The sequence below is a fragment of the Anomaloglossus baeobatrachus genome, chromosome 1, assembly GCF_048569485.1.
Source record: "Anomaloglossus baeobatrachus isolate aAnoBae1 chromosome 1, aAnoBae1.hap1, whole genome shotgun sequence".
Taxonomy (NCBI): Eukaryota; Metazoa; Chordata; class Amphibia; order Anura; family Aromobatidae; genus Anomaloglossus; species Anomaloglossus baeobatrachus.
In genome coordinates this window covers 747,242,642-747,269,849 of record NC_134353.1, presented here as the reverse complement: position 1 = coordinate 747,269,849, position 27,208 = coordinate 747,242,642, and the positions used below count along the sequence as shown (strand labels likewise).

At 44.9% G+C, this 27,208-nt stretch overlaps 1 protein-coding gene across 7 annotated transcripts in view; it reads right to left on the bottom strand.

Annotated features, from left to right (window-relative positions):
- The window catches only part of KDM2B (lysine demethylase 2B), a 244,672-nt gene that overhangs the window by 181,212 nt on the left and 36,252 nt on the right, over positions 1-27,208 (bottom strand). For 6 of the 7 annotated variants that reach the window (XM_075323468.1, XM_075323476.1, XM_075323495.1 and 3 more), the window contains one exon: positions 24,445-24,551. In XM_075323468.1, the coding sequence (XP_075179583.1) occupies positions 24,445-24,551 (107 nt within the window). Of the gene's footprint in view, positions 1-19,876; positions 19,896-24,444; positions 24,552-27,208 lie in introns of those variants that run through there. The other variant, XM_075323520.1, reaches the window with a different exon arrangement.

Sequence of the window (27,208 nt, the reverse complement as noted above, 5' to 3'; positions counted from 1 at the left end):
GTACTTTACTCGGCTCTTCCAGATTGCGCTGGTGCGGTGGTAATCAAGGTAATTAAGGGGAAATGGCAGCCCACAGCTGCCACTAAGCCGTATTTTAGTGATAAGGGGAAGGAGGAGGGGTCACACAGACCCTCCCCATTACTAATTATGAAAAGTAAAAAGAAATAAATCTACCGGACCCGACAATCCGGGGAGCTGCAGGCTACTATTTTTAAGCTGAGGGCTCTTAACTGTAGGTCTCCGCTACCTGAGAATACCAGCCACCAGCTATCTGGCTTTATCTTGGCTGATTATCAAAATTGGCGGGGACCGCACGCCGCTTTATTTTTAATCATTTATTTAAAAAAAATTGAAAAAAAAGCCGCATGCAGTTCCTCCTATTTTGATACATCGCCAAGATAAGCCCACGGTTGAGGGCTGCAGCCTGCAGCCGTGGCTTTACCTCATCATAATATGAGGGAACTGTACGCCAATTTTTATTTTTATACCACGATAGATCCGCAGACTGAGTCTATGATTGGAAGCATCAGACATGCTGTCTGACTGCAACCAATCCCAGACGCCGGTGGGCAGGGGTAGCAGTGAATATGAAGGAGCCTGATGAGTGGCCCCGAAAGACGAATGAGTGGCAGCGGTAGCAGTGTGACAGCCGCGCTGGTGATCGTTGAGTACAAAGCACTTGCTACTACCCCTGTGCATCGGATTCTGGTCCCCATAGATTATATGGATATCGGCTTCCGGACAGATCATTCCCCCGCCAACTCTGAGTCAGCAGGGGATTCATTTGCGACTCCTTCCATCACTATTGAAAAATGCAGAGACATAACACAAAGATAGGACATGCTGCAGTTTGTCAGACGTTTGTGACAAGTAAACTGCAGACCAAAAAACTACAACTTGCACACAGCAAATTTGAATTCTCAGACTTTGCTGGGAAGTCAAAACTGAGAACTTTCTGACAACAAAACTACACCACAAAACGCAGCAAAAAACACAGCGTGCGCATACAGCCTAAAAAGAGCAGAGCTATACCGCTCAGCTATTGTGAATAGCTTGACCCCATGTTATATGCCTCATAAGTGGAGTACTGAACAGTGATCGAACATTAAGTGACAGACTATTGTGAGCGCAATATTTCAGTAAACATTTGTATACAAGGAGCAAACAAATGGCTTAAAAAAGGGATTCTTAACCTTTTACCCTTAAAGGGGTTGTCCACTACTACAACCCCATCTTATTTTCCATGTTTGCCCCCATTAAAATAATAAAGCTTACACTAGCCACCGATGCTGGAACTCACTATCCTGGGGCTCACGTGATGTTGTTACGTCTCTTGAGCCCCAAACTGAATTACAGCGGGTATCACTGTCCACGCCTTCAGACGTATACTAGGAAGTGACCCAGAATGTGGGACATATATATCAGTATGGGGGAAACACATAAACCTGGGAGGGGCCCAGGATAGGGGACATTAGTATAGGATGGTGAAAAACACACAGTTTGAGTCAGCTCACCCATGTACGCTCTTGCATTGCGTTCCTGCTTCAGCCCGGGAGGTACACGCTGTGTGGCACGTGGCAATAGGAAAATAGAACAGTTTTTTTTTCCTCCGGCGATGCACCACGGACTTGAGGATTATTTAAAAATTGTGCTTTTATTAAATAACAATCATTCCATCGGTCAACGGTAAAAAAAAAACCAAAACACTCCACACAGGGAGGGGGACACGTGCACGTACGTTGACCAATGGAATGATGTTATTTAATAAAAGCACAATTTTTAAATAATCCTCAAGTCCGTGGTGCATCGCCGGAGAAAAAAAGAAAACTTTATTAGTATAGGATAGGATGGGGACATTACTACATAATGAAGGAGAGGGGAGGGGCCATATGAAGCCATGTGAGGTTGTTACATCACGCGAACTCCGTGCTCAATCACCCTCGGCCTCACTGTCCCCACTGTCACGGTCAGATGTATAAAAGTGATCAAAAGGAATTGAGAGCTGCGGTTGGTCACTCAGTTACTGTTACTTATATGTACAAAGGTGGAGAGAGGGAAGCTGTCGGTGATTGGGAGTGGGGCTCACGTGACGTAACATCCTCACGTAAGCCACGGGAGAGAGAGTGTCGGCACCAATGAAACTATGTCGGTAACGGAGGGGAGTTTAAGCTTTTATTTTAATGGAACAACCATGGGGTATGAGTAAGGGTTGTCTTCGACAACCCCTTTAAGCAGCAGTAAACCATACATTTCTCCAGAAGCGGCTGCAAAGACACGTACTATTAAATGCAGGGCATGCATATTCAGTTGATATAAAAAGTCTACACAGCTGTCAAATGACAAGTTTTTGTAGAGCAAAAAAAAAAAAAAGATAAAATATCATACCAAAAAGATTTTAGAACTTTTCCCACCTTAATGTCACACATAAATCTGTACAAATCAACAAACCATTTTGGAGGAGGAAAATAAAAACACAACTAAAGTAATGTGATTGCAAAAGTGTGAACACTCTCTTATAATTGTCTAATTCTTATCTCAAAAGAATCCCTAAAAACACATTACCCTCATGATAAATATTAGTCAGTACACTGTTGTCATCATGTGATGGTGATTAACCCCATATAAAGTTTAGCTGGTCAAGTAGGATTTTTTCAGTTGCATTTTACAGAAAAAACTAAAGGTCTATAGCAGCTTACAACACAGCAAAAGAATCTAATTGTTCAAAATTATCAATCATGAGAAGTGTGCAAAAAAAAATGTCCATGGAAGTAGATATACCATTAAATACTGAAGACTGTAGTCAAAAAGTGGCACTACCCAGAAAACAATCGGTTGGACAGCCTACCATGTGGCCTACATACAACAACATTAAAGAAGCTGCAGGAATTTCTGGCAATTACTGGTTATTTAGTGCAAGTGATAACAATCAGCTGTATTCTTCATCTGTCTGGCCTGTGGGCTAGGTCGGCAATACGGATGTTTTGCTTTGTAAAAAAAAAAAAAAAAAAGGCTTCTACGCCCACCTATGTCCTCCCAAAATTTCTATCAAGTATGCCAAAAGCAATGTGGGGAAAAATGTGTTATTGTCTGGTGAGTCCAAGATTGAACTTTTGCCCATGATTCCAAAAGGTTTGTTTGGCGCAAAGCCAAAACGACACCATATCCACAATGAAGCATGATGGAAGCAGCATTATGCTGTAGGGATGTTTTACAGCAGTTGAAACCGGGCCGTTAGACCTGAAGAGGGTGCTGTACACAGGAAATGCCCTCACAATCTGCCAGATCTGGAGCTCTACTGCAAGGAAGAGAATGATTGCCAATTCTAGATGCATCGTGCTGATAGACTCCTACCCAAAAAGACTGAATGTTGTCATTAATTCAATGGGTAACTGCAACAAAGTATTAGATTAAGGGTCTGCATAAATATGCAACAATGTTATTTTAGATCTTTTGTTTTTTGGTTTTTGGTTTTTTTTTGGAAAAGAAAAAGATTTCAGTTTGTTTCTCAATGCAATTGTACAGATCATTGGAGATATTAAAAAGGTAGAAAAAAAAAATAAAAAAAAAAATACTGTAAAAATTCTTCTTGATTGGCTTTATTACATAATAAAATCCAGGCATTTTAACAGGGGTATGTAGACTTTTATCCATTGTAACTTCAAACGATCACCATTTTCATATTAAACATCTGGAACAAATGGGCCAAACGAAAGCAAAAAGCGTGACCGTTACAAGGCAGCACTTCTTTGGTGCCACCCACGTACTTGGCTCAGATTTGTCAGGCAGAGCTGAATGACCAATTGGAGCCCACAGAGTTAAATTTTAAATCACTATTTTAGCCTTTTGATCATAATCATATGGTTTTAATGTGATTTTCTAAAGGTGATTCTACTTGCTTGTATGTTTATCAGTAATTACCATGTTTGCACCCAAACCTTGGTAACCAATTATATGACAGTAAAATTTATGTTACTAAATGTAAAGGGACTCAACAGCTCTATGAAAAAATTTAGTCTGGCTAGATGTAAAAATTACAAATTCAGATATAACTGGCCTTCAGGGAACCAAATTCTCTTTCATAAATCCCCCCAAATTTTCTCAGAAAATTTTCTGCATATTTATAACTCATCCATAGATTAAAAAAATAAATAAAAAAAAAAATGCAGGGGGGGACCTTATGTTCCCTGCAGGATTTTAATCTATAGTAGTCATTGAGACTGTGGTTCCAGCTCTCTTAAGGTCATTGACCAGGTCCTTACGTGCAGTTCTGGGCCAAATCCTGACCTTTCTTAGAATCATCCTTATCCCACAAGTCAAGATCTTGTATGGAGCTACAGACCGAATAAGATTGACAGTCATCTTGTGTTTATTCCATTTTTGTAATAATTGAGCATACAGTTGTTGCCTTCTCTACCAAGCTGCTTGCCTATTTTCCTGTAGCGCATCCCCAGCCAGATCTACAATTTGATCTCCGGTGTCCTTAGACAGCTCTTTGGTCTTGGCCATGGTGGAGAGGTTGGAGTGTGACTGATTTGAATGTGTGGACACTTGACTTTTATACAGGTATCAACTTCAAACAGGTGCAATTAATACAGGTTATAAGTGCAGAGTACGAGGGCTTTTTCAAATTAAAATAACAGGTCTGTGAGACAGAATTCTTGCTGGTTGGTAGGTGATCAAATATTTATTTGTAAAGTAATTATTTAAAAATCATCGAATGTGATTTTTTGTTGTTTTTTTTTCTTTTTTTCCTGTCTGTCACAGTTGAAGAGTATCTACGATAAAAATGACAGACCTCTCCATTCTTTGTAGGTGGGAAAACTTACAAAATCAGTAGTGTATCAAATATTTATTTTCCCCATTGTGTACACCAGGATGGGCCTAGAAGGAAGGTCATTAGTAAAGAACTGGGTGACATTGTCCCCATAACAGTATCAGCAGGAGATCTCCCCCCCCCCTCCCATAAACAGTGCTTCATAACCACATTTTTTGCTTACATTTTTTCCCGTAATTTTCGGCCTCTAAAACCTAGGGGCATGTCTTGGTCTGAAAAATAACCTACTTATATGCAAAATAAAGAAGGATTTCACCATAGTAAAAATGTATGCGCCAGATTACAACTCCTTTTTAAATAAAATTATGAGAGAAAAAACAACAACCCAGAAGGGAGTTAATAATTTTAGGCGATTTCAAAATTATTCCCAACCAACTAATGGATGCTACTACCACCATTTCAAGGAATAAGATTTTTGGGCTATGTTCCCACAGTGCATCTTTTATAACTACAAAGATGCAACATTTTTGGCCCCAAACAACGCACCCACGGCAAAAACACAAAAAAAAAACCCGCATGCTTTTTTGACTCATTTTTGCCGCATTTTATCCAGTGCGTTTTTTAAAGTCAAATCTATTGACTTAAAGGGCTCAATAACGCTGGAAAAAAAAAAAACATAAAAAGAATTGAGATGCTGCATCTTCAAAAACGCAGCCAAGATGCAGACAAAAAAAAGATGCCCAGTGTGGACAGCAAAATAGAAATCTCAGACTTTGCTGGTAAAGGGAAATGCATGCATTTTGGTCAACTTTGTGACCTCAAAAACGCACCAAAAATACGCACTAAAAGATGCAGTGTGTGAACATAGCCTTACTTTAAAAAAAAGAGACTACTTCTATTATTCAAACAAATATTCAATAAAATTTAAAGAAGTACCTATAGAGAAAATTACATGGTCTGATCACGCCCCAGTGGTTTTTCATATTTCAACTTCATACTAATGGTGAATGTCCTAAAACAAGGTGATGTAACTCATTTTTACTAAATCACTAATTTTTCAACAACAAGGTGTAAACTAGTTCTAATTCAAACTCTCAAAGAAAATGCAACATAGGACATATCCCCAGCCATGATATGGAAAGCACATAAAGCGGTTTTAAAAGGGGCACTATAAATTAAAGAAGATGTTAAGAAGAAAATAGGAGTCATAAATAAAATTGACAAAGAGAAAGAGCTACACAATAATCCCTCCCATTCTACACAAGCAAACATTATGAAAGATCAGAACTCAAATTTCAATTAACAGAGAAATACGACAAGATGATTCAATCTGCTTTGAACACAATAAGATGACCAAACCGATGGTGAATAAAAGCAAAAGTATCAAAGAAAGAAAACATAAGGCTCTTGTACCCAAAAATTCAATATTCTATTTTCTCAGCCGACAGATATAGTGGAAGCCTTTGCCTCCTATTATTACTCCTACAATAATCTCAAAGATAGGACATAAATTCCACAACCTAAAGAAGAGAATTTGCTTCATTTTGTTATCAAAATCTTCAACTCCCTAAACTCTCAGAAGACGAATGATCCCGTCTAAACACCCCATGTTCAACTAGGGAAGTTGAGTCGGCCTTACGGCAGCTAAAGGCCAAAACAAAACAAAAAATTAAAAAAAACACTGACATGACAGCTTCCCAAATGATTATTACTTAAAGGGAACCTGTCATCATAAATTTAGCTATCCACCTAAAAGTTTCCCCCTCTGCAGCTCCTGGGCTGCATTCTAGCAAGGTTCCTGTAGTTTTTCTTGCCCCTTTTATCCCAAAATAAACACTTTATAAAGTAGTACCTGCTCGTATGTAAATTTTCTCAATTTTCCATGTGGGCGGTCTGTCTGGTGTCTGTGCCTGTCCTCCTACCGATTTACGCCCCCCCCAGAACGCTGAATTTCAAACCTCAAGACGCCGCCCCTGGGCGCCTGAGGTCCTGCGCATGCGCTCTGCTACCGTAGCGGGACAGTGCACAGCGTGCACGTGTGACCGCTGGTGACGGTATGCGCAGGCACGATGTTATGGGCGGCGCTGTGAGTGTCCTCAGCAAGTGCCGCCCATAACCTCGTGACCTCGTGACGTTTCAGCAGACAATGTGTGACTTTGTTTTTACATGTTTTGTTTACTATTGACGTCGCTAAGATGCTCGCCGCGTCGCCCGGTTCAATAAGGTGTCCTGCTCCGTCCGCTCCTCCCATCTATTTCCTGCTGCAGGGCAAGATGGGAAGGAGGGGACGTCCGGGCATCATTCCTCCAGCGCTTGCGCATAACGCTGGAGGCAGAGAGGAAAGTGCGGTCACGAGGTTATGGGCGGCACTTGCTGAGGACACTCACAGCGCCGCCCATAACATCGTGCCTGCGCATACCGTCACCAGCGGTCACACGTGCACGCTGTGCACTGTCCCGCTACGGTAGCAGAGCGCATGCGCAGGACCTCAGGCGCCCAGGGGCGGCGTCTTGAGGTTTGAAATTCAGCGTTCTGGGGGGGGCGTAAATCGGTAGGAGGACAGGCACAGACACCAGACAGACCGCCCACATGGAAAATTGAGAAAATTTACATACGAGCAGGTACTACTTTATAAAAGTGTTTATTTTGGGATAAAAGGGGCAAGAAAAACTACAGGAACCTTGCTAGAATGCAGCCCAGGAGCTGCAGAGGGGGAAACTTTTAGGTGGATAGCTAAATTTATGATGACAGGTTCCCTTTAACTTTTAAGCACCAAATTTCTACCACCTTAAAAGGGTATATCAGGGACTTTTAAAAAAAAAAGCCTAAGCGTCACCAGGCAGGTAGTTGCTACCTACCTGCCAGTTGTGCCTTGCGCCACCCCTCGTCACCACAAAGTTCTCCTGTCCCATCACAGACTGCTCCTGCCGGCAACTCGGCTGCTCCCGCTGAGGTCAGGACAACATAGAGGAGGCTTCTCATCCGCTCTGCTCTGCAGACTGGGCGGGACGGCCGACGTCATTCTGATTGACAGCCAGCTCCCAGAGTTAGGCATCGGAAAGCCGTCTGTCAATCAGCAGAACGTCGGTTGTCCTGCCTCATCAAGATGAGCATAGCGGAAAAGAAGCCTCCGCTCTCTTGATGAAGCCATTGTATCGCTGGGCAGGAGAGGTCTGTAATTGATCTATGCTGAGGAAGAACAGAGATCATATATTATTATTATTACTATTATATTATAGACTATATCACTGCTAAATACAGACATTAAGGTTTATGTAAAAATAACTACAAATGAAATATCAGAATTTCTTGGCAACTTGATCTATACAGATCAAGTTGGTTTTGTAAAAAGCAGAGGATCGACAAATGGCACTAGGAAAACTATTAACTTAATATCATATATAGAAAATGAAAAAAAAATACCAGTTTTCACAATCTCCCTAGATGCCGAAAAAGCGTTCGATCGACTTAATTGGTTGTATACTGTATATCAGCAACTTCGGCCAAATTTGGATTTTCTGGCCAAATTCTGAAAACAATATCAGGATTATACACTAAGCCAGTCAACGTATTAGTCAATAATGTTCTCTGAAAAATATGTTTTACATTTCAAATGGTACAAGGCAGAGATGCCCGATATTACAGATTCTCCACATGCTTGTTATGGAATGGTAGAAGCAAGTGGACTGAATAATTCCATTAAATGCATCTCCACTAAAAAAAGGCAGAATATGATTATATGGCTTATTTGCTGATGACAAAATATTAAAGGGGTTATCCACTACTTTAACTTTGATGGTCTATCCTTCGGATAGGTCATCAATGTCTGATTGGCAGGAGTGCTGTAAGTCGGACCTCAGCCAATGAGCTGTTCTTGGTGCCAGAGGCAGGAGCAGTAGGCAGCCGGAAACTGTCAGTTCCAGAGCTTCCCCGTCTTCTGATAGTGGCTGCAGCCGCATACTACACATCCAACTCCTATTGATTTGAATGGGAGGTGAATGTGCAGTACCCGGCAACGGCCGCTATCAAGAAGACAGGACAGCTCCGGAACTTCCAACTGCCGCCACTGAGAACAGCTGATCGGCGTGGGTGTTGGATGTCGGACCCCGGATGATCAGACATTGATGACCTATCCTAAGGATAGGCCATCAATGATAATTAGTGAGAGAGAAATTAATGTTAATACTATTATGTGCATTATCCCTTATCAAAAGTGGTGACTGTCTTAAAAGAATATGTAGCATGCATAACTACATTAAGAAAGTGTCCATTGTAACAACAGGAGGAGGAACACCCTTCACTACACACATGGCATGCGCTAGTTGAACATGCAGTCCACCTGAAGTAAGATGGCACAGGTTGCTTTCAACCGCGCAGAGCATGTGGAGGTCTAGTATAGTCTTCTTTCATTGGCACTTGCTCAGTGGTAGAGGCATGCGCAGTAACACAGTATAGGACGCCAATAACTGTGTACACATGGCACAGAGTATGGCTTTCCATGATGGGAGAGTCCTGCAATAATTAACACATATGCATGAATTATCTGATTAAGCACTATTGTACTTTTAAGCACGTTTCACCCTACAGGTTTTTTATAAATTTGTACAGTATAATAACTGAACTGTTACACGATACATTGTATGGTAAAATGTGATCATCTTTTCTACGAAGACACTTACTATGAATGGTTTATTAATTACATGTAAATTGTATTATGTAAATGATGGGCTATTTAAACTTCCCGTCTGTATCTATGCACTGCTTGAAAAGGTTCCCAGGAACTGAAACATTGCTGTCACACCTTATGGGCCAATAAAGGTCTTTCTTTTTTTGCAATCTATGTAGTGTTACTGTTTATGATAAGAATTGAGCATCCAAAAATACTTAATTCAGCCATTTCATAGACTCAGGTATATAGTTTAGTAGATGTAAACTAACACACATGTTTATGAATGTCTGTTCTTTTTACTAATACGTATATATGTATATTGCATATTTAGTGTATTTTCCTTAATACAATATACATGTAATGTTGAAGATGGCTGCCATATCCTGTCTACACCCAAAGAAGCTGATGAACAAAGAAATTCCAAAGTCTGGACTGTCCAATCAAAAAGGGACTATGCTAATTTCTATATGTCCTGAGTCCAGCCTGCGATACTTGATTGGACTGTATTTTGTCCACACCCTTCACTTCTCAAGAGCTATAGAAAGTTTCAAACAATAAAGACCACTTGGTCAGTGCCCGTCATGGAGATAGTTATAACTGACTTGTTGTCCGTTATTTAGTCTCGTGTGCACACATGACAATATAATTTGAAACAGCAGTCAGATCCAAAGAGGGACCGCTTGGGTCCCGTCCTTAACACTGCCTTCATACTTTTTTGCCTATGGTATGTTAATGGAATTTTTGCCTTGACGGCCTTGCACCTACAGCTGTAAAAAAGAAAAAAAAAAAAAAGTGGAAATAGTGCTGCTCTATTATATATTATATTATATATATTTATTGCTTCTAGGTATTTTAAAATATTGTATCTTACTTTTCCACTTTTTTTCCTGTAAATTTTAAAATAAAAACAGTATTCCATTATACACACCCACACGATTCATGTGTAAAACTTGCAATTCACTCACACCCCATGTTTGGTAGGATGAATTACAAGTGGCCCATTCATTGCAAAGGCTCTATTCATAGGCGGTTTATGCCTTCCTCGATACAGTGAAGACGCCTCTTCCTCATTTTTCTTTGTCGCTCGATTGGGAGACCCAGACAATTGGGTGTATAGCTTCTGCCTCCGGAGGCCACACAAAGTATTACACTGAAAAAGTGTAACCCCTCCCCTCTGCCTATACACCCTCCCGTGGATCACGGGCTCCTCAGTTTTATGCTTTGTGTGGAAGGAGGCACACATCCACTCATGCTTTCCCATTTTAGTCAGCAGCAGCTGCTGATTTTATCGGTTGGAAGAAAAGAGGGCCCCCACAGGGCCCCCGGCATGCTCCCTTCTCACCCCACTACGTCGGCGGTGCTGTTAAGGTTGAGGTACCCATTGCGGGTACAGAGGCTGGAGCCACATGCTGTTTTCCTTCACCATCCCTTAGAGGCTATGGGAGAAGGGGATCCTGACCGGTCATCCATTTACTGGGACCGGGCTCCCTCCGCAGCCCCTGGGGGAATCTGCCGGACAGGAGTCTATGTATCCTCAGGGACAGGGCCCTGCATCTAAAGGTACTCTGTGTCCCCATGGGGACTGTGCATGGAGCGCTTGTTTCACAGACGCTGCAGCAGCTGCTGGTTTGTGAAGACCGGGACTTCCGCGCCGACCGAGCCTGTTTGTCGGCCGCGGTATTAAATTTAGTCCCCGGCTTCATTGCGGCCTAGTACCATAACTCCCGCCCCCGGGCCTGCCAGTCAGGGGTAAGGGCGGGACGGTCGACCTGACGTCGGCAGTGAGGGCTGGAGCATACTTTAGGTTTCCTCCCCCCCCCCCTCACTGATCACTGTGGGCCCCAGATTCCCGCACTTTACTAGTCGCCACCCACGGCTCCCTCCTCCCCTGAGAGCTCCGGCAGCCATTTTTACACACATTCTGCCGGTGGAGGATTTTCAGGAACGAGCTCTGCAGCTCTGGGAGACCTAAGGCAGGGAATCTGGTGGACACACACTCCGCTTTGGGCGGTCGGTAAGCCACACCGGTCACCCGGTGCTGGTCCCCCCAGGGTGCCGGAGTATATATATTATATATATATATATATATATATATATATATATATATATATATATATATATATATATATATATATATATATATATATATATATATATATATATATATATATATATATATATATATATATGTATATATTTTCTCTGTTCGGCCGGGTTGTTTACTTTTGGCTATATACCCTCAGTGATCACTCTCCTAGGAGACAACAGCATGTCGTCCACAAGGAGCAAGGGGCGCTAAGGCAAAGGGTTTTTTGCAACCTGTACCTCTTGTGGGGCTATGTTACCTGCGGGTTCCACCTACCCTCACTGTGAGCAATGCTCGACCCCTGTTGCACTTGCTCAGCCGGAGCCTCAGTCACTAGTGGGCCCCTCGGCTCAGGCAGACCCTCCTGCTTCCACTGTCCAGGCGGCAGGGACAGAGTTTGCAGTTTTTGCTGAGAGACTCTCTGAGTCGCTTTCACAATCCATGGCTCAGTCTATGGACAAATGGTCTGCCAAGCTACTAGAAGCCTTGCAGTCCAGACCGGTCCTTACACAGGCCCCGGGCACTGTTGGATCATCGCCTCCAGGCCCCTCTCTGTCTGCGCCGCAGCGTGCTCCCGGGGTGGCCCCTAGGTCTCACGTGGAGGACTCCTGCACGGACCACAGTCCCAGACCGGCTAAGCGGGCTCGCTGGGAATCTTCCCCGACTTCCTCACGCTGCTCGGGGTCTCAGCTTGAGGACTCTCTGGAGGACGAGGCGGATGTCGCAGCTCAGGGCTCTGACCCTGACGTTGCCCTCAAATCTTGATACACCTGAGGGGGACGCCTTAGTAAATGATCTTATATCGTCCATCAACCAGGTGCTAGATCTTTCTCCCCCACCTCCACCTATAGAGGAGTCGGCTTCGCAGCAGGAGAAACACCAGTTTAGGTTTCCCAAACGTACACGGAGTGCGTTTTTCGATCACTCTAACTTCAGAGATGCTGTCCAGAAGCACAGAGCATTTCCGGACAAGCGCTTTACTAAGCGCCTTAATGACACACGTTACCCCTTCCCCTCTGACGTAGTTAAGGGTTGGGCTCAATGTCCCAAGGTGGATCCTCCAGTCTCTAGACTGGCGGCTAGATCTGTAGTATCAGTTGCAGATGGCTCATCGCTCAAGGATGCAACTGACAGGCAGATAGAGCTCCTGGTGAAATCCATCTATGAAGCCACAGGCGCGTCTTTTGCCCCGGCCTTTGCAGCCGTGTGGGCACTCCAAGCTATCTCAGCTTGTCTGTCTGAGATTAATGCGGTCACACGTACCTCTGCTCCGCAAGTTGCGTCTTTGACTTCTCAGGCGTCGGCTTTTTCGTCCTACGCCATGAACGCCGTCCTGGACTCTGCTAGCCGTACAGCGGTAGCATCCGCTAATTCGGTGGCAGTCCGCAGGGCCATGTGGCTACGCGAATGGAAGGCAGACTCTGCTTCCAAGAAGTTCTTAACCGGTTTGCCGTTTTCTGGCGACCGATTGTTTGGCGAACGATTGGATGAAATTATTAAGGAATCCAAGGGAAAGGACTCGTCCTTACCCCAGTCCAAACCGAAGAGACCTCAGCAACGGAAAATACAACCGAGGTTTCGGTCCTTTCGGCCCTCAGCCAAGTCCCAATCCTCCTCGTCCAACAGGCCAGAGAAAGGCCAGAGGAACTCCTATGCGTGGCGGTCTAAGTCACGCCCCCAAAAAACCGCCGAAGGCACTGCCTCCAAGGCGGCCTCCTCATGACTTTCGGCCTCCCCGAACCGCATCCTCGGTCGGTGGCAGGCTCTCCCGCTTTTGCGACGCCTGGTGGCCACATGTCCAAGACCGATGGGTGAGAGACATTCTGTCTCACGGTTACAGGATAGAGTTCAGCTCTCGTCCTCCGACTCGTTTCTTCAGAACATCTCCGCCCCCATCTCGGGCCGGCGCACTTTTTCAGGCTGTGGGCGTTCTGAAGACAGAAGGAGTGGTGATTCCCGTTCCCCCTCAGGAACATGGTCACTGCTTCTACTCCAACTTGTTCGTGGTGCCAAAGAAGGACGGATCATTCCGTCCCGTTCTGGACCTCAAACTGCTCAACAGGCATGTGAGCACCAGAAGGTTTCGGATGGAATCTCTCCGCTCGGTCATCGCTTCGATGTCACAAGGAGACTTCCTAGCATCAATCGACATCAAGGATGCTTATCTCCATGTGCCGATCGCACCCGAACATCAACGCTTCCTGCGTTTCGCCATCGGGGACGAACACCTTCAGTTCGTGGCACTGCCTTTCGGCCTGGCGACAGCCCCACGGGTCTTCACCAAGGTCATGGCATCCGTTGTGGCGGTCCTACACTCTCAGGGCCACTCGGTGATCCCTTACTTAGACGATCTCCTAGTCAGGGCACCCTCCCGGGTGGCGTGTCAACACAGCCTGACCGTCGCTCTGGCGACTCTCCAGCAGTTCGGGTGGCTCATCAACTTCCCAAAGTCCAAGTTGACACCGACCCAATCACTGACTTACCTCGGGATGGAGTTTCATACTCACTCAGCGGTAGTCAAGCTACCGCTGGACAAACAGCTTTCGCTGCAGACAGGGGTGCAATCTCTTCTTCGGGGTCAGTCACACCCCTTGAGGCGCCTCATGCACTTCCTGGGGAAGATGGTGGCAGCAATGGAGGCAGTGCCCTTCGCGCAGTTCCATCTGCGCCCACTCCAATGGGACATTCTCCGCAAATGGGACAGGAGGTCGACGTCCCTCGACAGGAACGTCTCCCTTTCCCTTGCAGCCAAAACCTCTCTTCAGTGGTGGCTTCTTCCCACTTCTCTATCGCAGGGAAAATCCTTCCTGCCCCCATCCTGGGCTGTGGTCACGACGGACGCGAGCCTGTCAGGGTGGGGAGCGGTTTTTCTCCACCACAGGGCTCAGGGAACCTGGACTCCGATAGAGTCTTCTCTTCAGATCAATGTTCTGGAGATAAGGGCAGTGTATCTAGCCCTAAAGGCGTTCCATCGGTGGCTGGAGCGCAGGCAGATCCGCATACAGTCGGACAACGCCACGGCGGTCGCGTACATCAACCACCAGGGCGGCACGCGCAGCCGTCAAGCCTTCCAGGAAGTCCGGCGGATTCTGCTGTGGGCGGAAGCCACAGCCTCCACCATCTCCGCAGTTCACATCCCGGGCGTAGAAAACTGGGAAGCAGATTTTCTCAGTCGTCAGGGCATGGATGCGGGGGAATGGTCTCTTCACCCAGACGTGTTTCGAGAGATCTGTCGCCGCTGGGGAACGCCGGACGTCGATCTCATGGCGTCACGGCACAACAACAAGGTCCCGGCCTTCATGGCACGGTCTCAAGATCACAGAGCTCTGGCGGCGGACGCGTTAGTTCAGGATTGGTCGCAGTTTCGACTCCCTTATGTGTTTCCTCCTCTGGCGATGTTGCCCAGAGTGTTACGCAAGATCAGATCCGACTGTCGTCGCGCCATTCTCGTCGCTCCAGATTGGCCGAGGCGGTCGTGGTACCCGGATCTGTGGCATCTCACGGTGGGTCAGCCGTGGGCGCTTCCAGACCGCACAGACCTGCTGTCACAAGGGCCGTTTTTCCATCTGAATTCTGCGGCCCTCAACCTGACTGTGTGGCCATTGAGTCCTGGCTCCTAGCGTCGTCGGGTTTATCTCAGGATGTCATTGCCACTATGAGACAGACCAGGAAACCAACGTCCGCCAAGATCTATTACAGGTCATGGCGGATCTTCTTGTCCTGGTGCTCTGATAAGGGTTTTACTCCCTGGCCTTTTGCCTTACCCATTTTTCTTTCATTCCTTCAATCCGGAATGGACAAGGGTTTGTCACTCGGCTCTCTCAAGGGACAAGTATCGGCGCTCTCAGTATTTTTTCAAAAGCGCCTGGCAAGGCTTCCGCAGGTCCGCACGTTCCTGCAGGGAGTTTGCCACATAGTTCCACCCTACAAGCGTCCGCTGGAACCCTGGGACCTTAACAGGGTGTTAATGGCTCTTCAAAAACCACCTTTCGAGCCGCTGAGGGATGTCTCTTTATCACGTCTTTCGCAGAAGGTGGCATTTCTTGTGGCAATTACCTCACTCCGAAGAGTGTCGGAGCTTGCAGCGCTGTCATGCAAATCCCCTTTCCTGGTTTTTCACCAGGATAAGGTGGTTCTGCGTCCTGTCCCGGAGTTTCTCCCTAAGGTGGTATCTCCTTTTCATCTCAATCAGGATATCTCCTTACCGTCCTTTTGCCCTCATCCAGTTCACCAGTGTGAAAAGGATTTGCATTCATTAGATCTAGTGAGAGCACTCCGGCTCTACGTGTCTCGCACGGCGCCCCTGCGCCATTCAGATGCGCTCTTTGTCCTGGTCGCTGGCCAGCGTAAGGGTTCGCAGGCTTCCAAGTCAACTTTGGCTCGGTGGATCAAGGAACCGATTCTTGAAGCCTACCGTTCTTCGGGGCTTCCTCTTCCTTCGGGGCTGAAAGCCCATTCTACCAGAGCCGTGGGTGCGTCCTGGGCATTGCGACACCGGGCTACGGCTCAGCAGGTGTGTCAGGCAGCTACCTGGTCTAGTCTGCACACCTTCACAAAACACTATCAAGTGCATACCTATGCTTCGGCAGATGCCAGTCTAGGTAGGCGAGTCCTTCAGGCGGCGGTTGCCCACCTGTAGGAAGGGGTCGTTTTCGGCTCTCTTTTATTGAGGTATTCTTTTACCCACCCAGGGACTGCTTTTGGACGTCCCAATTGTCTGGGTCTCCCAATGGAGCGACAAAGAAGAAGGGAATTTTGTTTACTTACCGTAAATTCCTTTTCTTCTAGCTCCTATTGGGAGACCCAGCACCCGCCCCTGTTCCCTTCGGGCTGGTTGTTCTTTTGTGTACACATGTTGTTCATGTTGAATTGTTCTTTTGGTTATGGTTTCAGTTCTCCGAACATCCTTCGGATTGAATTTACCCCAGACCAATTTATAAGTTTCCTCCTTCCTGCTTTTGCACCAAAACTGAGGAGCCCGTGATCCACGGGAGGGTGTATAGGCAGAGGGGAGGGGTTACACTTTTTCAGTGTAATACTTTGTGTGGCCTCCGGAGGCAGAAGCTATACACCCAATTGTCTGGGTCTCCCAATAGGAGCTAGAAGAAAAGGAATTTACGGTAAGTAAACAAAATTCCCTTCTTTCCCCCCACTTCCTCATCATCTCATCCAATGGGGGTGAACCCCCAAAAAGGCACCCCAAGACTGCAGATGAGGCAACCCCCACAGCAACTGAACCCATATGGTTCACCCCTTACTTGAAAGGTATGAGCCTCATATTCCTGATTTCATGTACTTCTCAGGAATCCAATTTATTGCTGCAGGCCTCACTGAAATTGACTATTTCAAAGTCTTTTCAGTGACGATTTTATACATTTGTAGAGCAACCATAAGATTTATAGGTTAGCCAGTTTTTTTTTCATGTCAAATCCCACATCATTTTGTAGATGGATGGATATAAATTTAGCAAAAAACCCCCCAAAAAACTGGGGGCATTGTGATGCATATTGCCGATGTTCATGTGTAGCATTTATACAGGGGGTTTTTAATGCAAATTATAACTTTTTATAGCATCAGCAAAAACTATGAGGCATTAGAAATCTCATGCACAAGCTTACCCCCCTCAATTTGAGAATTGCAACATTTTTAAAATCTGCAGCATGTCAATTCTTTTTTGCATTTTTGACCCATAGAAAGCAATGAAAAAGTGAAAACAATTATACAAAAATCGCAGCAAAAGTGTGAATAAAACTGATTTTATTAAATATGTACTGTCGACAAAGTGCACATGTAATCTGCACAAAAAAAAAAAAAAAAAAGCTGCAAAAATGCATATAAACTGGGGTCATGAACATAGCATTTTACTGCAAACATCAGGTTTAGGCTGCAGAAAATACACATTAAAAACGCTGTGCATGAACATAGCCGCCTAATCCATCTTTGAGGGTTTATACAAAATTCAGACAGAACAACCACTTATGCACATATCGTATTTTTCGGACCATAAGACGCACTTTTTCCCCCCAAATGTTGGGGGAAAGTAGGGGGTGAGTCTTATGGTCTGAATGTAGGGCTGCGGCTGGGAATGAGGGTGCTGCGGTGGAGCGGGTCATCGGCGACATGAGCAGGCTGCAGCAGCCTGCCGTGGCCATGTGGGCCCCCTCATTACATATGCACGCCCATCATCTCGCCCATCATCTCTCAGCACTGAAGCCAGCACTGACAGGTGGGCAGAATGATGGGGGGGGTGCGGGCATAGTAAACAGCTGGCCGTGATCACCCCTGGCAACTACAGCCTGGAGTGATGTGCGGCTGTATTCACTGCACATAATCATCAGGGCGGGGGGCAGTGAATAAGTACGGTACACTCACCCGTCACCGTTCCCCTGCACACCGTGATCTCCTCCTGTCTGCCGGCCAGTCGATCTGTGTAGCGAGCGGTGAGCACAGAGATAACGTCATCCCTGTGCGCGCTTACCACACACATCAGCCGGCAGACAGGAGGACATCGCAATGCTGCAGGGGAACGGCTCCACACAGGTCAGCGCCGGGGGCAGTGAATCAGTACACTCACCTATCACCGTTCCCCTGCAGCACCGCGATCTCCTCCTGTCTGCCGGCCAGCTGATCTGTGTAGCGAGCGGTGAGCACTGCGATGACGTCATCGCGGTGCACGCCACTAGTCACACAGGTCAGCTGACCGGCAAACAGCAGGACGAACGATGCTGCAGGAACAGTGACGGCTCCACACAGGTCAGCGGCGCTGCTGCCGCCACAGACAGGGGGAGGAGCGATGCTGCATGGAGCGAGGAAAGGTGAGTATAAAAGTTTATTTTTTTGTGTGCTACAGGATACATGCCATATAGCAGGATGGGGCCATATGTATATAGCAGGATAAGGGAATATACCAGGATGGCAGTATATATCAGGATGGGGAGCATATAGCAGGATGGCAGTATATAGCAGGATGGGGGCATATAGCAGGATGGGGGCATATAGCAGGATGGGGGCATATAGCAGGATGGGGGCATATAGCAGGATGGGGTACATATACAAGGCAGGAGGATCATTACCAGAATGGGGTACCTTAGCAGAGAATTTGGGGACATTACCCCCATAACAGTGTAGGCAGCAGATCCTCGCCCCATAACAGTGTGTCATGACCACATTTTTTGCCTAAAATTTTAATTTTCCTATTTTCTTCCTCTAAAACCAGGGTGCATCTTATAGTCTGAAAAATACGGTAATTTGCTCCAGTCTGCATCTCCCAAAAGGACACCTGTATAGAAACGAGTTCCTAATTTATTTCAAAGAAAGGAAAAAAAGAAATCTGACAATACTTGCCCAATAAGAATGCAAGGTACAGAGGCTAAATGTACAAGCTGTGTGAGAGTACATCTGGGTACTCACAGAGATATAGGCTGTGTGCGCACGTTGCGTTTTTTCATGCGTTTATGCAGCGTTTAAACTGCAGCGTAAACGCATGCGTTCTGCGTCCCCAGCAAAGTCTATGAAAATTAAGCAAATTCCATGCGCACGTTGCGTTTTAAAATGCAGGGTTTTGGATGCCAAATTTTTTACAAAATCGAGTTCTAAAAAGCAACATGTCACCACTTGTGCGCGTTTTGGATGCTTTTCCCACTCTGTCTATGGCCGAGCGAGCATCCAGAACGCATGAATTCTGCATCCAGTCCGCATTCGGAATGCATCCAAAACGCAGCTTTTTGGCTGCGTTTTGAAACGCACATTCAGTGACAAAACGCTGCAGAATATTTCTCACGGCAGAACGCAACATGCGCACATAGCCTTAGGCTCTTTGAAGGAAGGAACAACAGGGTTGAACCTTAAAGATTTCCACCCTTCCTGGCAATGAGTAGGAAAACTGTGTGGTAATTGGTGTGCCTGCTGCTGGACTAGAGTCATGGTGGTCATCTCTACTTCAACACCAGCATCGCACTCTGCCAAATCCCTCTCTGTGATGGCTACTGCTGCATGAAGCACCAGACAAAATTCAGAGAGGCCTTCCAAAGTCTCCAACTTTAAAATTACTTTGACAGGGCAAAAACGGGCACTGTGCAGTGAGAATGTTAGGAGTCAAGTACAAGGGCAATAGTGATGTCCTTATTTTGCCAACAATACATAGTGCCACAACCACTCGTAACACTGTTTGAGGCCCCAGAACAAAGATCTCAAAACTATATTCCTGGATTATAATAAATTCATGGGCAGTGTTGGGGGAGGGATTATTGATCTATTCGATGAATTCCTGAAATTATACAGTGCCATGTGAAAAAGTAAAAGTGTGGTACAAAAAACTGCCATGCACATTGTATCGATCGCACTGTACCATGCTATTGTGCTGGTTTGATGTGCAGGCAATACAGGACCATTCCTTCAGATTCAGGAAGTAGTTATCAAGACCCTGATGTTAGGAAATCAGGAAGGAGCGAGTCCCAGTACTTCTGGAACTGAAGATGCCGTATTGTACTAGCACACTTCCCGGTGAGGTCCTTCATACTGCAAGACAGGGAAGAACACAAAAAAGGTGCAGAGTATGTTCCAACATGGAAAATACAAAAAGGACACAATTCACAATTATAAAACAGCCCTGGGAAACATGGCCCTTGCATCAAGGACTGCTTCAAAGCAAACCCATGTATCAATGAATTACATTTCAGATTTGCCCTTTCAACACAACACCTTTTTATACTCAATTTTTAATGTGGTGGCATACATAAATTGTGCAAAGTATATCATGTACCAGTAAAACCCCAAGCATAACCCATAAAGGGAGGAGAGATCTACAAGATAGATAGAAAGAAGTATTGTTGATCTCCTGGGACACACAGTGGATGAAATAAGTATTGATTGCATCACCAATTTTCTAAGTAACTATATTTCTAAAGGTTCTATTTTCATGAATTTCTCACCAGATGTCAGTAACAGCCCATCCAATCCACAGAGGCAAATAACTGAAACCATAGAGGTCAATAAATGAAGTTACGTGAAATAGTGAGAAATATTACAGGGAAAAAAATATTGAACGCATGAAGAGAGATGTGCAAAAAGTCATGGAAAATCATGACACCACCTGAATCTATCAGTAATTACAAAGTAATCCTGCCACACAAGAAACATCTCATGATAGGTAAAATCAGTGAGCTGTGTGAAGGCCTACGCAACCTTATTGTTGCAAAACATGCTGATGACATTGGTTAAAATGAAGAATTTCTAAAATACTGCAGGTTCCAGTGAGAATATTTCCGATAGAGGAGTGAAAATAATTATCAGAAGAGTAGCACAAGATCCAAGGTCCACCTGTGGAGAGCTACAGAAAGACCTGGAACCAGCAAGTACAATTGATTCAAAGAAAACAATAAGTAATGCACTCAACCTTCATAGCAGGTATGCACACTCACCAAGCAAGACTCCATTGCTGAACAAAAAGCATGTTCAAGTCCATTTAAAGTTTAGTCAACAACATTTAAACAAGCCTGTTAAATAGTGGGAAACTACAGTCTGGTCAGATGAAATCAAAATTGAACTCCTTGGATCATAGAATCATAGAATAGTAGAGTTGGAATGGACCTCCTGGGTCATCTAGTCCAACCCCCTGCTCAAAGCTGCTCAAAGCAGGATTCACTAAATCGTCCCAAACAGATGTCCGTCCAACCTCTTTTTAAAGACTTCCATTGAAGGCAAACTCACCACCTCTCATGGCAGGATGTTCCACTCGATCACCCTCACAGTCAAAAAGTTTTTTCTAATATCTAATCTGTGTCTCCTCCTCATCAGTTTCCTCCCATTGCTTCTCGTCTTTCCTTGTGGAAATGAGAATAAAACTGATCCCTCTACAGTGTGACAGCCTTTAAGATATTTGTAGACAGCTATTAGGTCTCCTCTCAGTCTTCTCTTTTGCAAGCTAAACAATCCTAAATCCTGTAACTGTTCCTCATAGGACATGGTTTGCAGAGCAGTCACCATTCTGGTCACTCTTCTCTGAACTTGCTCCAGTTTGTTGATGTCTTTTTTAAAATGTGGTGCCCAGAACTGGACACAATATTCCAGATGAGGTCTGACCAAAGAGGTGTAAAGGGGGATAATGACTTCACTCGATCTAGACTGTATGCTTCTGTTAATACATCCTAGAATGGTGTTTGCTTTTTTTGCTGCTGCATCACACTGTTGAATCATGTGCAGTCTGTAATCTATTAGTATACATAAGTCTTTTTCACACATGCTGTTGGATAGCTCTATTCCTCCCATGCTGTATATGCTCTTTTCATTATTCTTGCCAAGATGTAGGACTTTGCATTTCTCCCTGTTAAAAACCATTCTATTAGTTGCTGCCCATTGTTCCAGCTTGTTTAGATCTTGTTGAATCCTCTCTCTCTCTTCTCTAGTATTAACTTTTCTTCCTAGCTTTGTGTCATCAGCAAATTTAATCAGTTTTAATTTAATCAGGATGCCATACAACACACCAGGTTTGGAGGCTAAAATGCACTGCATATCACTGAAAAACACCATACCAACAGTGAAGTTTGGAAGTGGGAAAATCATGGTGTGTTGCTGTTTTTCACAATACGGTACTGGCAAACTTCACATAGTTGAAAGAAGGAATAATGGACAAATGTACCAAGCCATTCTTCATAAAAATCTGCACCCATCTGTCATGCGGGTGGATGTGAACCCATTGCACAACGGCACCGGGCTTAGCCTGGAGAGGCATAACTTAGTGACTAGCTCGTCTTCACTAGAGCCTCTGATAGCGAGGTTAGGCTTGCTCTGGAAGGTAGTCCCCATGTACCACTCAAAGGGATCTCTCAGTACTGTAGCAGCTGACCCCAGGGGTCAGGGATGGGCTAAGGTGCAAACCGGATCAGGCAGGCAGGCTGGTACAGACGGGAAGGTTGGCACAGACAGACAAGACAGGATATGGGACCTGACAACTAGCAACAATGCATAAATAGAATGAACATGTTGCTCAGGCACCTACCATAGGGGAGGATGCCTTAAGTACCTAGTGCCCTCCAGCCACTGGTTGGGGACATTTACAGAGTGTATGCACTGCCCCCTAAATTTCAGTAAGTGTATTCAATACTTTTTTATTGTCTAATTTCTCATTATTACACATCAATAAATATATGGAAATCTATGGTTTGATTTGTCTGTGAGGATTGGATGGGTTCTAATCGACATCTGGGGAGAAATTCATCGCATTACCATCTTTAGAAATATATTTGCTTAGAAAATAGGTGACATGTTCAGCACTTATTTCACCCACTGTATAGAGTAAATTTGTTTATGTAATTCTAAAGGCCGCTTTACACATTGCTAGCGATGTCACGTGCGATAGCACCCGCCCCCGTCGTTGTAACGATATGTGGTGATCGCTGCTGTAGCAAACATTATCGCTACGGCAGCGTCACACGCACATACCTGTTGAGCGACGTCGCTGTGACTGCTGAACAATCCCTCCCTCAAGGGGGAGGTGCGTTCGGCGTCACCGCATTGTCAATAAGCGGCCGCCCAATAGAAGCAGAGGGGCGGCGATAAGTGGGACGTAACATCCCGCCCACCTCCTTCCTTCCTCATTGCCGGCAGCCGCAGGTAAGGTGAGGTTCCTCGTTCCTGCGGTGTCACACATAGCAATGTGTGCTGCCGCAGGAACGACGAACAACATCGTACCTGCAGCAGCAACGATAATTGGGAACAGGGGGGCATGTCAACGATGAGCGATTTTGAACGTTTTTGCGACGATTCAAAATCGCTAATAGGCATCACACGCAACGACATTGCTAACGCGGCCGGATGTGCGTCACAAATTCCGTGACCCCAACGACATGGCTTTAGCGATGTCGTAGCGTGTAAAGCGGCCTTTAGTTATAACAGTAAAACAAGATAAAATAGAAACCAAGAAAGGTATAAGATCAAGAACGATATTGCAGTGATATTTATATTTTTATGTGGTTTATTTGCCATGTTCGGCGTTTCTTTGATTGGTGTGCAAAATAATTTTTCTTTTCTTTACGAAACTCAAAAATGCACCGATTTCCTGGCTAGTTTTTTGAGCTTCAAAAGGATGCCAGTTCAGTGCAGAAAAACGTAGGTTAATAAAAACAAAACAAAAAACACTATCCTACATCGACAGCAGCAAGAACTATTTTCCTCCAGGCACACACACTAATCTTAAAGTGCTTTTTTCTCCTACTGGTGAAATTCATATGAGGGATCTTCCCCTACCACAAGACAGCAGTGACTGTGTCTTTAAGGCGATTACACTATGACCTTCTACGTGAGTAACACCATTTTTTATTTTCTTTTCTCCACTAATACGGTCACCCTATTGTGTGCTCTTTCCCTTTAAGCCAAGTGCCCACGATCTGGACATGCTGGGTCCTGGATGCAGCATGTCCTCACCCGCTAGTGCTCTCCATAGGAGACTGCAGCTGCCCTTGCCTACGATCAGGGTTTGGGCCTCTGCGGTCTCTATCTGTTCTCCCTGCGGAGTACACTCGCAGTTCAGCAGCATTAAATTGACATGCAGTGGCTCGGGAAGCCGCACCGCATGTCAGTTTATGTTTCAGGCAAAACAAGCACAGTGGGCATGGGATTTCTAGAAATCCCATCCATTGTGCTTATACTGTACATCGCAGTGTTTTGGGCAGAGCGATAACACACTGCGTCCAAAACTCTGTGAACCCTCATTGTGGGCATGCAGCCTTACAGTATCTTCTGAAGACTGAAATTGTAATTTAGCTCCATATGCTCCAGTGAACGTTGTGAGAACATTAATAGTAGTATTCATTATGCTACTCACCAGCATAGTAACACTGGACACACTACAAGAAAAACAAAACAAATCACAAGACAAAGCTTGCACACATACAATAAAGAGCAATAACAACTACTCACTTTTTCACTTTGGGATATTTCATCTCTGATATCACATTTGTTGCATCCTTCTGCTTTTCTTTTAAATGCTGAGGCCACATATTATCCACCCAGTCTACAGCATCCACCTACAGGAAATTAAACGCATTATTGAACGCTCAGTAACTGCAAACTTAAAAAAAGTGCTGCTGTCTTAAGGCTAGAATATATTAACAAGGTCATCTATAAGATGCCTTCAAGTAGTAGCTAACAGGCTCTACTACACTGTAATAGTGAAAATTTACTTTTTGACTTTATAAAAATGGAGCTCTTTAATATATTTGCAATACAGACATGTAAACAACCTAGCTGCAATAACTGCTGGTCTCTGGGTTTCAGCAGTTGACAAGTTAGTGTCAGGGAAGATGTCTACATGGGATTTTACTAGATTAGACCCTGTGCGCACTGGAAAACGGAATTATCTTAAGAAAATTCCGCAGGGTCTGAAAGATTACCGCACCCGGGGTAAAAAAACGCGGCAAACCGCACCCGAACACCGCATGCGGTCTGCTGCGGTTTTACCGCGGTATTGCCGCGGTTTTGCTGCGTGCGGTTTGGTACATGTGCTTTAATGCATTCAATGCAATAAAGCACATTGAAGAAAAAAAAAAAAAAAGCCTTTTCCTAGATAGCAGATAGATAAATAGATTAGATAGATAGCTTGATAGTTAGATAGAGGGATAGATAGAGGGATAGATAGAGTCCCTGTGAGCACATGCTGCATTTCTCACGGTCGGTAGTGTGTTCACATTACCGGCCGTGGGAAATGACCGGTAATTACCTCTGCTGTCTCGTTGCGAGGCTGCATTCAGCAGTGTGTCAGTCGCGGTTGGATGCAATCATCGCAGGACGTGGATTACGCCGGAGCTGTGTGTTTCGGGGGGGGAGGAGCTTTTTTGTGTCTTATTTAAAATAAAGGATTTTTCGGTGTGTGTTTTTTCACTTTACTTACGGGTTGATCATGTCAGCTGTCTCATAGACGCTGCCATGATCAAGCCTGGACTTAGTGGCGGCGATCCGCCATTAACTTCTTATTACCTGGATCGCCACTGCATCACAGCATCTGGAAGAGCTGGGGACACTCCGGTACTGCCGCATAATGGATGCGACAGTCACGGGGCAGCTGCGGCTGATATTCTCGGCTGCGGGAGGGGGAGGGAGGCGGGGGACATTAACCCTGCCCCTCGCTCTCCTCAGCCTGAGAATACCGGGCCGCCGCTGTGTGTTTACCTCGGCTGGACGGTAAAAATACGGCGGAGCCCACATGGTTTTTTTTTTTTATATGTCCGTTTGATTTGTATGTGTATTTTATATGTCTGTGTGTGAGTGTGATCTGTGCGTATTCTATGTGTCTGTGTCTGATGTGTGTGATCTCTGTGTGTTTACTCTGCTCCGCTTCCTCTTCCTGGCATAATGACATCACTTCCCTGCAAACCGCAGGCAAGCGATGTACATTACCGCAGGTAAACTGCGAAATACCGGAGGGAATAACGCAGGAAAACGCAATGAACCGCACAGAATTTGCGGCCTGCGTTATTCCCTGCGGGATTTCACAATTATATTGCAGTCAATGGAGTGAAATCCCGCAGCTACCTGCGGAAAAGAAGTGACGTGCAATTGTTTTTGCTGCAGGAATCCCGCAGCAAAACATGCAGCTGTCAAATTCCGCATAGTGCGCACAGCAGTTTTTTTTCCCATAGGTTTTGCTGGTGAATCACTGCAGAGATGTTAAGAACATTTTCTGCAGCGAAACATGCAGCAACATCGCAGGAAATCCGCGGGAAAAACCGGTAAGTGCGCACAGGGCCTTAAGATAATCTTCAAACAGGAAATATCAGTTTTTAATATACATGTGTATCACTCATGAAAAACACAATGCTTGAGCAACTTTACTTATTGCATTTTATAATTTTGTATTTTTATCTAGTCCTCCTAGAAATGTATGAATTGACCACCTTGTATCCCAGTAGTTAATACTGTGTCTCACACACACACACACACACACACACACACACACACACACAATTAGAAAGTCTATAAGTAGGAATACAGCAAATGACAATGAGAATGGCAACCGTTATCCATTTGTTCATAGATTTTCAGGAGGAATATTAGTGAAACAACACTGCATGAAGTACTAAGAAAACATGCATAAGAATTCTTACTAGAAGTAGTTACTAAAACAGTTTCTGATTTATAAATGCACAATTTGTCTAATTTCAAGAATATTGCTCAGGATTTCCCATCACATCACTTCTATTAAAGTCTACATAAACAAAGCATTTGTGTAGACCATTGGTAAAAGGTACATTTCCCCACAAGCTTTAGCAGTTTGATCTGAAAACAAAAATAAAGATAAAAAAGCAAAAACACACAGAGTCTGTGCTTTACCTTCCATGGTCCGGCAATGAGACTCCCACTACTCGTGTCTAATATTGTCTGTAGCATTTACGTCACCAGGACTGAAGTCAATAACTGAGCTCAGACGCTCGCGCTGTCAATTCTGAGCAATTGGGTTACTGGCTGCAGCGCTGACGTCACCTCAACAGACAATAACAGACACCAGTGAAGACTGAGCCAAACCTGGGGAGGGTGGGAAAAGGATAGCTTGTTTTTTTGCCTTCTTTTAACATACTCAAACTGGGGTAAAAAGTTTTCCAAAAAATAAATTAACTAAAAATGAAACAGGAAAAATGCTTGTAAAAAGATTAGCAATAAATAATTTATCAGGCAAGTTTATAAAAGT